This window comes from Desmodus rotundus, chromosome 3 (assembly GCF_022682495.2).
Source record: "Desmodus rotundus isolate HL8 chromosome 3, HLdesRot8A.1, whole genome shotgun sequence".
Taxonomy (NCBI): domain Eukaryota; kingdom Metazoa; phylum Chordata; class Mammalia; order Chiroptera; family Phyllostomidae; genus Desmodus; species Desmodus rotundus.
Genome location: NC_071389.1, coordinates 153,768,642 through 153,781,115, shown reverse-complemented (window position 1 = coordinate 153,781,115; position 12,474 = coordinate 153,768,642). Strand labels below are relative to the sequence as shown.

Below are 12,474 nucleotides of genomic sequence, written 5' to 3'. Positions count from 1 at the left end.
GTTGAAAGTCAGGGAATAAGTTGGACTGACATTCTAGTGAGGTAGTTACTGAGGCACTTTTACCTGTGGAGCTCCGGGCTACGTACGAACCACATCTGGACTGTAGGCTTTTGGTTTTACCGCTAACCTGTTGGTTGATCCTTGCCAAGTCATTTACTCTCGGAGTTCAGCTTTCCGTTTGTAAAATAGCATAAACAGTGCGTTCTCCTCTTCAGTCCTTCGGGCGTATAGCAGTATGAGAAGGAAATGAAAAACAAAGAGCTTTGGAAAGTTGAACGCAGTGCGGCAAGAGGAAGCAATTACACCATCAACCTCTTGATCGGAGCGTTGGGGGTTCGGGCGGGGGCTGGGGCCGGGGCCGGGGCCGGGGCTGTGGTCCTCCTTCCAGGGCCTGTCTTCCTCCCGTCGGCCTGGGGGCGCCCGCTCAGAGGACCTCTCTATCCCAGAGCTTTTCTCTATGGTTTTCCCTCACGAACATCGAAGGCGGGAGGGCGTGGTCAACACGCCTTTTCCGCTAGTTGCCCCCTCTAGCCCACAGTCTCGCTGCCCTGAGCCTCCCGTGCCGACCGGCCGGCCGGGCGGACAGACGGGCTTGCGGGGGGCGCGTGGGGGGCGGGGGGAGTTCCGGTTCCGGTTCTTTGTGCGGCTGCTGCAGCGGCTCCGGGGAAGATGGCGGCCCGGGCGGGTTTCCAGTCTGTGGCTCCGAGCGGCGGCGCCGGAGCCTCAGGAGGGGCGGGCGCGGCGGCTGCCCTGGGCCCAGGCGGGACTCCGGGGCCTCCCGTGCGAATGGGCCCGGCGCCGGGTCAAGGGCTGTACCGCTCCCCGATGCCCGGAGCGGCCTATCCGGTGAGTGGGGCAGGAGGAGGGGCGCGCGGGCCGGGGGGCGGGGCTGAGCGGGGGCCTGGGAGTGACAGCGGTAGGGAGAGAAGTAGGAGGGGCTCCTCCGGGAGGGATTCTGGCCCTAAGTGGGAGTGGGGGAGGCAGTTCAGAGGAAGGGATAGGAGGCAGTTAGCATCTCCACCTGCTCCAAGGGGCATTGTTTCCGTGGGGAGTCAGGGTATAGAACCAGGATGGATGAAGTGGGGCCAACAGTGGGCAGATTAGGACTGGAGTGCAAAAGGGCTTGGGCAGTTCCAGCGCCCAGAGGAACCAGAAGGTAGCTGGCAAATTGAGGTCAGCTTCCAAGGAGATAGTAGGTAACAGTACTATCTGACTAAATGTGGCTAGAGGAGATGTCCAATGTGTCAGAGACGAAGTAAACTAGGGAGAATTTAGTATAATCCGATTCTTAGTTTTTTGGGTTCTATTCTCTCACGGAATCACGACTGGAACAGAGGAAGCTCCGGTTACCTGTATTTCAAAGAGGCAGCGGGCCCTCCTCCCATTGTGCTCCACTGCCCCGCCCCCCCTCCCCAATCTTGTTTCATTCAAAAACCTCAAGAATCCCCCACTTTTCCTTTCTTGGTGAGGTTAGTAGGGGGAGCCATGACATCTCTGGGTTCTCTCCCCTCTGTAGAGACCAGGTATGCTGCCAGGCAGCCGAATGACACCTCAGGGACCTTCCATGGGACCCCCTGGCTATGGGGGGAACCCTTCAGTCCGACCTGGCCTGGCTCAGTCAGGGATGGACCAGTCCCGCAAGAGACCCGCGCCTCAGCAGATCCAGCAGGTCCAGCAGCAGGCGGTCCAAAATCGAAACCACAAGTAAGATGACCCTGGGGAGGAGGGATGGAGGAAGGAAGGGGGCCTGTAAGAATTCAGGTGGTGGGAGTGTCTGAACCTACAAGTAGTGGTGCTGTGTCAGCAAATGGTTTTAAGAATGCCTGATGTTGGTTGGGGGATAGAAGCAATGTCTTTGATTTGAGAGAATGTTTGCAGTCCATTCACTTTACTATAAATGGAGGTGATGACAGCCTGTCTTCATGTTCTGGCTAGTTCTGTCCCAACCTGATAACAGTATTTATTTTGAACAGTGCAAAGAAAAAGAAGATGGCTGACAAAATTCTACCTCAAAGGGTGAGTCCAGTATGTAGGTCTTCTTGAGGGGATGGTGAGTTTGAGAATAGAGATGATCAGCTCTATATTCCCATATCTTTCTGTTCCTAAGATTCGTGAACTGGTACCAGAATCCCAGGCCTATATGGATCTCTTGGCTTTTGAAAGGAAACTGGACCAGACTATCATGAGGAAACGGCTAGATATACAGGAGGCCTTGAAACGTCCCATCAAGGTAACACAGGAGCACGCTAGGCATAGAGCCAAAGGAGAGGACTTGGGAACCTTCAACGGGCTTAGCATGAGAAATCAAAGACGCAGCACAGTTCTCCTTGGCATTTAAATTACATCTTTCTTTTTCGCCTACGAACTGAGAATTACATTAGAAGCATAAAAACAACAGCAAAAGGGGAGGGGGGCTTTTGATATACCAGAAATATACTCTGCCCGTTGTTTTTTTTAAGATTTTATATATTTATTTTTAGAGAGGGGAAGGGAGAGAGAGAGAGAGAGAGAGAGAATCATTGTTGTGAGAGAGAAACATTGACTGGCTGCCTCTTGCGCACCCCCAACTGGGGACCTTTTGGTTTGCAGAATGACACCCCATCCACTGAGCCGCACTAGTCAGGGCTACCCTGCCCATCTTTTTGCTACTGTTCTGGCACCGTGCGTGACTTTGTTCACCGGGCATCTCAGTCTATACACTTGCACTCAGGCCAGTGGCCTGTATTTCTAGATGGAATCTCCATCTGCTCATACTAGTGACTGGGTCGACAGTCAGTCAGTCTGTTAGGAATAATTTTGGGACTTGGGGAGATCCTGTCTTCAACATCAAACTACTGAAGCCCCATCACTAATCCTGTTTCTGCCCTTCTCAGCAAAAACGGAAGCTGCGAATTTTCATTTCTAACACTTTCAATCCGGCTAAGTCAGATGCTGAGGATGGGGAAGGGACGGTGGCTTCCTGGGAACTTCGGGTAGAAGGACGGCTCCTGGAGGATGTGAGTTCAAGGTCAACCGTGGTCGGTGTCTAGGGTGGGAGCTGCTGGGAACAAGTAGTGTTGTCTGCTTGGCAGAAAGCCTGACTAGTGTTCACAGCTCCTGTTGGGAACAGCAGGGAGAGGGTCACTGTGTTCCCTGTGCTAAAAGACAAAGGTTCTTTGTGTTGACTCCCACAGCTTGGCCCTCAGTGTAGTATCATATGGAGAATCTTATTGTCCTGGGATTAGATTTGGTATTTACCTTCCTCCTGATGCTGCTGGCCATTGAATTTAGCAGTATGTGCAGATCATTCTGTTGGGTGTGCGTACGTGTGTCTTCAAGTGAGTTTACCGTTAGCATTTGAGGCCATGCTTTCCGCTCTGAGTTCTTGAGGTCCTTTATTCCTATTGTGGCATCTCCATCTTCCCAGCTTTCATTGGAGACATCTCACAGTTTTAAGTGGAATAGATTTATCTAACAGGCCTTTGGTTGCTTCATGGGGAGCATCAGCTGACAGGTGATAGCCCTCAGATTTCCAACCCCAGAAGCTCCTTGGGGAAACTCACTTTTCCCTTGCATTCTCTGGCTGTCTATTTTTAAGCTGTTCACAGGCAAGCTAATGTGAATGTTTCTGCAGGAGAACCAGGGCCCAGAATCACAGCCGCCTCTATATAGGTCCAGTCCATGTGCTGGTGGTGTCATTCTATCCAAATAAAGCTTCTTTGTTCTGGCTGCTTATTGCCCGTGATTCATTTCCGCTGTAGAGTCAGACATTTCTCTGTTTAGACTCACTTTGTTATGTACAGTGGTTTGGCTTAACTTGCTTCATTTCCCTTGGGGAAATGAGGTAGGGAAGGCAGTGACCCTGTATGTGTTATAGTCTGCTTCTTCAGGGTTCTGTTCCTACTGTGACTTGTTTAATACCCACACATAACTACCTTGCCATTTCCTAAGAGGGACTCAAAAGACATTTTTGAGGCTTTTTCCCATTGTTGTTGAGGGTTCCTTTTTTATGGGACTTTTTCTTGAGAAATTTCTTCTTGGCTTTTTTAACATGACCTTATTTTTTATTCTCTCCTCTAGTCAGCCTTGTCCAAATATGATGCCACCAAACAAAAGAGGAAATTTTCTTCCTTTTTTAAATCCTTGGTGATTGAACTGGACAAAGACCTGTATGGGCCAGACAACCATCTGGTAGAAGTAAGTAGTTTTGCCCTCTAGACTTTGACTCTATGGCTGAAGGATGATAGACTTGGGAGCCGACCTTGAACATCTAGCAAAATGGGGGAGGTATAAATAAAGGCTTACCCCAGGTATATAGTATCACCATTGTAGTTTGCGCATTGACCTCCAGGTGGCACTATCTGTTTAGTTCTGGTAGTGTTGGGACCCATGAATTCTTGCAGTCTGACTTGTCCCAACTGTTGTTTTTGTTTTTTTAAAGAAAAATATTTATTTATTTTGAGGGAGGGAGAAAGGGAGTGAAAGATCGATGTGAGAGAGAAACATCAATCAGTTGCCTCTTGTACACACCCCAGCCGGAGACCAAACGAGCAGCGTAGGCATGTGTCCTGACCAGGAATTGAACCAGCGACCTTTCACTTTGTGGTATGATGCCCAACCAACTGATCCACACCAGTCAGGGCTTGACCCACCTTTTTAATGTTATCCTGGTTGCTGAGGCCTCTTATACATGCCAAGCCATCTCTGCATCTTGCTTATTAAGAATGGTGAGACATAGTTATCCATACACCATTCATACTTTTTCCTGGTAGCAGATGCTATAATTAAGGGAGCTAACTGATAGGATTTAGTCCTTGCCACGGTTAGTGTTATAGGTCTGGGACTTCGTTTTGATCCCTGTTCTGTTTAGATTCACCTTTTAAATAATCAAGAATCCATTATTATAATGTCTGATTATTCAGTGTTCTGAAACCATGTTAGTAGCAGTGTTCTCTGGGGTACAGTCAGAACCAGAATGAGACAGTCCAGCATTCCAAGCGAAGTTAACCTGCTCCTTTTTTTGCCAGTGTAGCTGCAGCCCCGTATCCTCAACCACTAAGAGACATGGGAAGGTCTTTACCATCTAATAAGTCATAGAATCAGTAGAAATTTGTAAATATATTTAACTTAACTGTATAGCACAAAGCATGGTGGCTAAAAATGTGGACTGTAGAGTTGGACACCAGAGCTCAAGTCGCAACACCACTACCTATCGGCTGTTTGACCTTAGGCAAGTTGCTTCATCCTTCTAAGCATTAGTTTTCTCATCTGTAAAATAGGCTTAATTGTGCCTATCTGGTATGGATGTTGTAGGAATTAGATAATCCAAATAAATGTCTTAGAACACTCTCAATGTAGTAAGTATTCAATAAATGATAGCTATGTTATTTTATTATGCACATGTATATTATTCATTATGAGGATCAAATTATCACTGGAGATTCAGGCTAATTTAAATGTGTCCCTGGACATTCAGAATTAAAAAGTTAAATCTACTTAAACAGACAATAATCCCAAAACCATATGCAATTAAAAAAAAAATCTCTCATGCTATTGCTCTTTTCCAATAGCCTCAGTAATCAAGTTGAATATTCAGTCATTACAGAAGCTCTTCCCTCCCACCCCAGCTCTTCCTCTGGGAGAGCACCCCCTGACATCTTCCTCTCTGTAGTGGCACAGGACCGCCACTACCCAGGAGACGGATGGCTTCCAGGTGAAGCGGCCAGGAGATGTGAATGTACGGTGTACTGTCCTACTGATGCTGGATTACCAGGTATTCTGTGGTGATGTGAGGGGGTCCGGCTTTCACAGCCATATCCCATTAGCAGTGTGACATTTAAAAGTTTAAGTCTAGTTGTGGATAATTGCCACTAGACTTTAAGTTCTCTAAATACAGGGTTAGGGCCTTAGTCATTTCTGAGTTTCTCCTAGTGTTTTTCTGGCCCAGAGAAGGCACTACGTTACTGCTTGTTGAATGATTTGAATGTATGGTCATGCTAAGCACCCCAAAATGCATATATATCCAGTTCACTAGCTTCATCTGTATATTCTCTGGTTCTCTGCAGCCTCCCCAATTTAAATTAGACCCTCGCCTGGCTCGGCTCCTGGGCATCCACACCCAGACCCGTCCGGTGATCATCCAAGCACTGTGGCAATATATTAAGACACATAAGCTCCAGGACCCTCATGAGCGGGAGTTTGTCATCTGTGACAAGTACCTCCAGCAGGTAAGAAAAGGACCCATTCTCTTGCTAGAGTCTACTGGAGCACTTGTACCTAAAACGCCAATTTGTTACCTGTTTCCCCTCTTTTCCACAGATCTTTGAGTCTCAACGTATGAAGTTTTCAGAGATCCCCCAACGGCTCCATGCTTTGCTCATGCCACCAGAGCCCATCATCATTAATCATGTCATCAGGTGAGTGTGTGTATGGGCGGTTGTGCCATTCTGGAGCTGGCTTGTCCCAGCTTGCACAGGGCAACTGTCAAGTTTTTAAGAATTTTGCAAGCAAGTTGTTAAACATAGCTGTTATTTAAAATGAAATTATATACACTTACAATTAAATACATTATATTAAAAATGAAGGTAATATATAGTCAAAAGTTCATCATTTTCTAATGTTTTACAGTTACATTTTCAACGTTACTTATGCCTTCTATGTCTGTATGGTGGAAAAACTATATAACAACATGGAACTGCACCTCTCTTCCTAACTCCATCAGTGATGTACTGTTGACAGCTTGAAATCAACCATGTTGGGAATGTTTAAACCACAGAAATTGGCAAATGTTACAAATCAGGGCTTTCTCCCCCTCCTTTTCTGGAGAATGAATTGTTAGACATTTACCAGCTCATCACTGATGGGCTGCCGTCTTTTCTCTGGATGGTAGGACATTCTAGTCTAAGATTCCAGTAGCATTATCTCCATCTACATTTTTGTTCAAAAGAGAGATGAGCAAGGCCTCTCTAGGCAGACATAGCATGAAGGAAGGCACTTCCTCCTCAAAGCATCATGTCTCTGTGGTTGGATATAGTCTCTTTGCCTTCTGTTCCTTAATCTATATTAATTGCAATAAAGGCCTTCCTTTCTTTATACAATGAAACATCAGTTAGCCAGTAGTACCTCCTATAATCTGTACATTGGGTTAATAGATGATGTTGGTCTGTCCTATATTCCTGTACTTAAAGTTAGGGCACTTTTTATTTTGTGTGCTGTGCATTTTATTTGAACTTATATTCAGGATCAATTTTAGATGAACAGGGAGAAAGGTACACAAGATACTGTAGTGGTGGGTTTCTTTGAGGAGGGAGAAACTTACTTTTCACTGGATATCTTTTGTACCACTTGAATTTTTCTTACCATTGACTTTTTTAAAAAATTCATCTTCATTGAGGTTTATATACAATGAATTGCACCCATTTAAAGTATAGTTTTATGACTTTTGGCAAATGTGTAAACACTGTAGCAACTACCACAAGAAAGGTACAGAACAGTTCTGTCGTAGCCAAAAGTTGTTTTGCAATCAACTGCTTTCCCTTCATTCTTGAGCCATCTTTTTGACCCTGTGTAATTAATTAGGTCTTAGGGAACAAGCACATTACCAGGCCCCTTTGATTTCTTCCTCAGTGTTGACCCGAATGATCAGAAGAAGACGGCTTGTTATGACATTGATGTGGAAGTGGATGATACTTTGAAGACCCAGATGAATTCTTTTCTGCTGTCTACTGCCAGCCAGCAGGAGATTGCTACTCTAGACAACAAGGTAGGTGCTTTTGCCCTGGGTAGTTTGGGTGCTACCAGCCTTCTGTCACAGCTTCTAGGCTGCCTTTTGATTATTGGTATTCATTTAAAATATATTCCCACCCAGTGTGTGCCAGGCATTGTGCTTGGTGCTGGTTGGAGCCAGATAGACAGGAGTTCTGATTCTGGCTATACCTTTTAATAGCTTTGAGCCTCAGGTTTTGATCTATGAAGTAATGGCTGTGTAAGCTTGCTCTGAGGGTTACAAGAGACAACATATTGTAGAGGCATGACATTGTGTCTGGCAGATAAAAACAAATGCTAACTGCTGCTACTGTTCTTATTATCTTATTATTTTTAATGTTATTAGAAATAGTTCCTACAAGTAAAGCTAAAAAGAAGAGAACAGGGAGGCTTTCCTGGATGATGCCCCAACTAAATCTTGAGGGAAAGAGTGGGAATTAACAAAGGGGAAGAAAGGAGAGTGGTGCTTAGGGGTGTGGCAGGCAGAGAACATTCTAGAAAGAGGGAACAGGGTGTGTAAAGTCCAAGGATCCAAAGATAGGTCTGGCATGTTCAAGGAATACAAGTCATTTGTGTGCATCGCAGGATGCCCGGGATGGGACGTTTGGGGAAAGGAAACTGGATAGGAAAGCACAGCTTAATCATGAAGAAGTTTTGATGCAGGGAACACCTGTTACTACTTTGTCTTCAAGACTGGAGGGGCTGATGCTGTTTGCATTTTGAAGGATCACCGGCAGGAAGATGGAGAGCAGATTTTAAGAGAGGCAGATCTGTAGGCAGGAAGCCCAGTTAGGAAGCTGGTGCAGTAATGCTATGAGATACGTGAGGGGGCCTAAACTTAGGGTACTGACAGTGAGGATGGAAATGAGTAGATGGATTTGAGATATGTCAAGGTGGAATTGAAGGGATTTGGGCTCTGTTTAGATGGGGATGGTGGGGTGAGGTGTGAGGGAGGAAGAAGCATTAGGTTGACTCCCAGGTTTCTAGTTTGAGTGGTCATTAGTATTCACTCAGTCTGGGAACTGGAGGAGGAGCAAGTAATGGAGGAAAAACAGTGAATTTAATTTTAGAGTTTAAAAGGTGTATGGAGATGGCATGTAGTTGAATTGGTTGGAGTTTAAGAAATGGACTCTGGTTTGCAGATTGGGGATTCTACTCTGTCAGTGGTGATGGAAGACATACAAGTAGATGAAATTGCCAGGAGTAGTATGGAGAGTGAGAAGAAGGTAGAGTGAAAAAATCCATGGACCGCAGCCTTTGAGACAGCCTCTACACTACTCGTTTCAGACTCATTGGTGCTGTGGATTAAGTGTTCACCATGTAGCTTCACCCGGAGTGGACACTAGAGACTAAAATGAAAACTTCCCTCACGTTGGGTATACAGAGGCACGCACTCTGTACGTAGGTTGTGAGTGGCACAGGGAGATGTCAACACTGTCTTCCATTTAACTTTGCAGTTCGCCAGTTTGAAAATGTTATGAGATTCCTTCTTCCTTTCAGATCCACGAGACAATAGAAACTATCAATCAACTGAAAACACAGCGGGAGTTCATGCTGAGCTTTGCCAGAGACCCTCAGGGTTTCATTAATGACTGGCTTCAGTCCCAGTGCCGGGACCTCAAGGTAAAAATACCTAGGAAAGGGGCAAAGGAACTTAGTTCAGTGAGGCACACGTTTGCTTTACTTCTGTGGTATGTGACAGAAGAGCCAGAGGGGTAAGTGAGGAACCAGATTATCTTCAGCACATTCCAGGGTCCTTTTACAATTACGTAGGAGATGGAGGTAGCACCATCAAGTATTTATCTAGCACTTACGTTGCTGTCACTGTGCAACATGTTGTAGGGGACACAGAGTGGAAAACGTGATCTCTGCTTCAAAGCAACGTGCATTCTAAGCTAACGTGATTTAAAATATAATAAACCATATCAAACATTGGAACTCACCAGTACCAATAAGGTAATTCAAAGGAGAAAAGAGGTCAATGAGACTCAGATAGCTGGGGCAGGCTTTTTGGAGAATTTGGGATTTGAGGTTTTTCCCAGAGAGGGGAACACCAGAGGCTCAGGCAACAAGGTAGGAATGAGCACAGAATCCATGAAATGTGACTTTAGTGCTTGCCTATCCTGTGGTGACTGTGACTACAATTGTGGAGGCTGAGCAGAGGAGCAAGAGACCGAGAGAGCCAAAAAGGATCCCTGAACCCGGCAATGACTTGCTGATAGCAGGGGGTGACTCGGGGTGTTTTGTTAATTAGTAGTTCGCTAGGACTGCCATAGTAAGCTACCACGAACTAGCTGGTATAAACAACAGAAATTTGTTGTTTCACAGATCTGGAGACTAGAAGTTTGAAATCAGGGTGGTGTCCCCAGGGGTTGGTTCCTTGGGAGGGCGGTGAGGGAGGGTCTGTTCCTGGCCTCTCTCCTAACTCATGGTAGCCTGAGACATTCCTTGGTTTGCAGATGGTGTCCTCCATTTGTCTTCATTTTGTCTTCCCTCTGTGAATGTCTGTCTCTGTGTCCCAATTCCCCCTTTTTATAAGGATACCAGTCATACTGGATTAGGCCCACCCTAATGACCTCATCTTAACTTGACCATCTCAGAGACGCTATTCCCAAATAAAGTCACATTCATAGGCCCTGGGGGGTTAGGATTATGACATCTTTTGGGGGGACGCAAGTTAATCCATAACGGGGTGAAGGAAGGAAACAAGTGTGTCCTCCTTTCTCTATCCCTTGCCATCTCCCTCAGACCATGACCGATGTGGTGGGTAACCCAGAGGAAGAGCGCCGAGCTGAGTTCTACTTCCAGCCTTGGGCTCAGGAGGCCGTGTGCCGATACTTCTACTCCAAGGTATGTGCCTGGGCTGTGCAAGGGGTCTGCACCCCTGATGGGGTCAGTGGTATTAGCTACCAACTCCTGGTTTGTCTCATCTCCCACTCCTTCCACTATTTTCTCCTTAGGTGCAGCAGAGACGACAAGAATTAGAGCAAGCCCTGGGAATCCGCAATACATAGGGCCTCTCCTACAGCCTGATTTGGCTGCACCGATTCTTTATTTGGGCCCTGTGCTGCCTGCCTCATAGCACCTGCCTTGGTCTTGCTTGGGGCCTTCCAGGGAATGCTGTTGGTTCAAGGACAACACCAGAACGAAGAGGGTCTCACATTTCTGTCTTACAAGACACCTACTACCCTCTTCTCTCACCGCATCCCTTCCCACCCCCAGCTTCCCTTTGCCCCACAAAGTTCCCATGTGCCTCTACCCTTCCCTGGTCTACATAGGACCTCTAGATAGTATTAGAGAGAGAACCTGTAGTGGTAATCAGTGCATTGAATGGATTGGGCCTAAGGCCAGGCGGTCTTCAAAGGGACCAGCTACACTGATCCTGCCCTTCAGAGACCCAGGAGTTGGGAGCTTCAGCCCCTTCTCCAAGACTCAGGCCTGGGGGCGCTCTATAAGCTAGTTGATCTTGGCTCTCCTGATAACAAAACCCAATTTCCTTCCTTTCCTTCACAGATTTGGAGCAACTCTCCCTTCACTTGTTGCCCTCTAGCACTAAAGGCACCCTGGCTCTTGGGCTCCACTGAGCCCCAGGTCAGTCTGTAGCCTTCTGGATTGGCCTGCTGTCTCAGTGCTTCTCTTGCTCCCTCGTAGGGGGTCCACGTCAGTATTGGAGTTTGTTCTTTAATGATTGCTCCCTCCCAGCGTACTCCTTGTAGCTCTTCTATTTAGGATTCCCTCCTATCTGTCCTAACCCAGGGTATTTGGGTGGTGGAATCTTGCCTTTCCCCGTCAGAGCCCCAGAGATCTAACCTGGGGTACTGTCATTGCTAGCAGAGGCTGTCCTTCCTGCTGTTGCTTGAAGGTATGATTCATTCATTCACTCCACTCTGCCTCCCCCATACCTTTGTGGAGAAACAGGCCTAAAATCAAACGGGTAAAAGCCCTGGGCCATCCCTGTCTTCCTGTCCCTTGTCTGCCCAGTTGACACCCACTGGTGACTTCTAGGGCACTGAGGAGTGAAAGCGCCTAGGGCTGGAGAATAGCTCTGAGTTGGGTTTGTGACTCCTCTCTCTCCCTGCCTCACCGGATTGTGACTCCCCAGCCCCTGCCCTCAAAGCTTCAGACCCCTCAGGTAGCAGCAGGACCTTGTGACCTTGGCCCCTTGGAACTGAGATGGTTTCGCATCTTTCCATGAGAGCCTCAGATTCTTCCAGGTTGTATCACCCCGAGTTAGTATATCCCAGGCTCGCAGACTCAACACAGCAGGGTGGGAGACAGCTGGGCACAGAGGGGGAATTCCGTTCAGCACGGGCTCAAAACCCACAGAACTGACAAAGCCCCTGCTTCCCCACCCCCTCCTCAGGCTCCTGCGAGCACATCCCCCAGCCCAGTATCCCTGTCTGTTCCATACTGGGGACAGCAGAATTTTCTCCCTCTCTTCCCCTTCCTGCTATTAGCCCACTCGTCCCTTGAAAACTGCCCAGTGACACTGGACAACTTCTGTTCTTGGGGCTGAAACCATGAGAAGGAAGCTCAGCACTCCTACACAGTGTCCCTGTTGAAGATAACTTTTTATTAACTGAATTATGTTTTTTTCATGGACCAAAATTTTTTTTGTACTGTCCCCTTATCAGTGTCACCCAGTTTTAATAAAAGAATCTTCTGAAGTATGGGTTCCCCTGCCTACTGAGGGAGAGCTCTTCCCTGAGCTCGCTCTCTCCAGTGCCATTA

The 12,474-nt window shown here is 47.0% G+C and overlaps 2 protein-coding genes across 2 annotated transcripts in view; one reads left to right on the top strand and one right to left on the bottom strand.

The window, feature by feature from the left end:
- Positions 1 to 622, bottom strand: part of RACGAP1 (Rac GTPase activating protein 1) — an 80,488-nt gene extending 79,866 nt beyond the window's left edge. The window contains exon 1 of the mRNA XM_024575505.3: positions 64 to 622. Coding sequence (XP_024431273.1) covers positions 64 to 95 — 32 coding nt within the window. The 5' untranslated portion in view covers positions 96 to 622. The remainder of the gene's footprint in view (positions 1 to 63) is intronic.
- On the top strand, positions 555 to 12,410 carry SMARCD1 (SWI/SNF related BAF chromatin remodeling complex subunit D1). Its single transcript, XM_053921507.1, has 13 exons — positions 555 to 846; positions 1,517 to 1,704; positions 1,974 to 2,016; positions 2,108 to 2,230; positions 2,874 to 2,996; positions 4,060 to 4,176; positions 5,651 to 5,752; positions 6,045 to 6,206; positions 6,298 to 6,395; positions 7,606 to 7,741; positions 9,244 to 9,366; positions 10,492 to 10,593; positions 10,704 to 12,410. The coding sequence occupies exons 1-13, from the start codon at positions 670 to 672 to the stop codon at positions 10,755 to 10,757; spliced, it is 1,548 nt and encodes a 515-aa protein (XP_053777482.1). The 5' UTR covers positions 555 to 669; the 3' UTR covers positions 10,758 to 12,410.
- Positions 12,411 to 12,474: the final 64 nt, after the last annotated feature.

What these genes read in the sequence shown, in the direction of transcription:
- SMARCD1 (XM_053921507.1), top strand. Translation starts at nt 670, where the DNA reads ATGGCGGCCCGGGCGGGTTTCCAGTCTGTGGCTCCGAGCGGCGGCGCC. An exon ending in AAGGACGGCTCCTGGAGGAT is followed by an intron (nt 2,997 to 4,059) that starts GTGAGTTCAAGG and finishes TCTCTCCTCTAG; the next exon opens with TCAGCCTTGTCCAAATATGA. An exon ending in GTGACAAGTACCTCCAGCAG is followed by an intron (nt 6,207 to 6,297) that starts GTAAGAAAAGGA and finishes TCTTTTCCACAG; the next exon opens with ATCTTTGAGTCTCAACGTAT.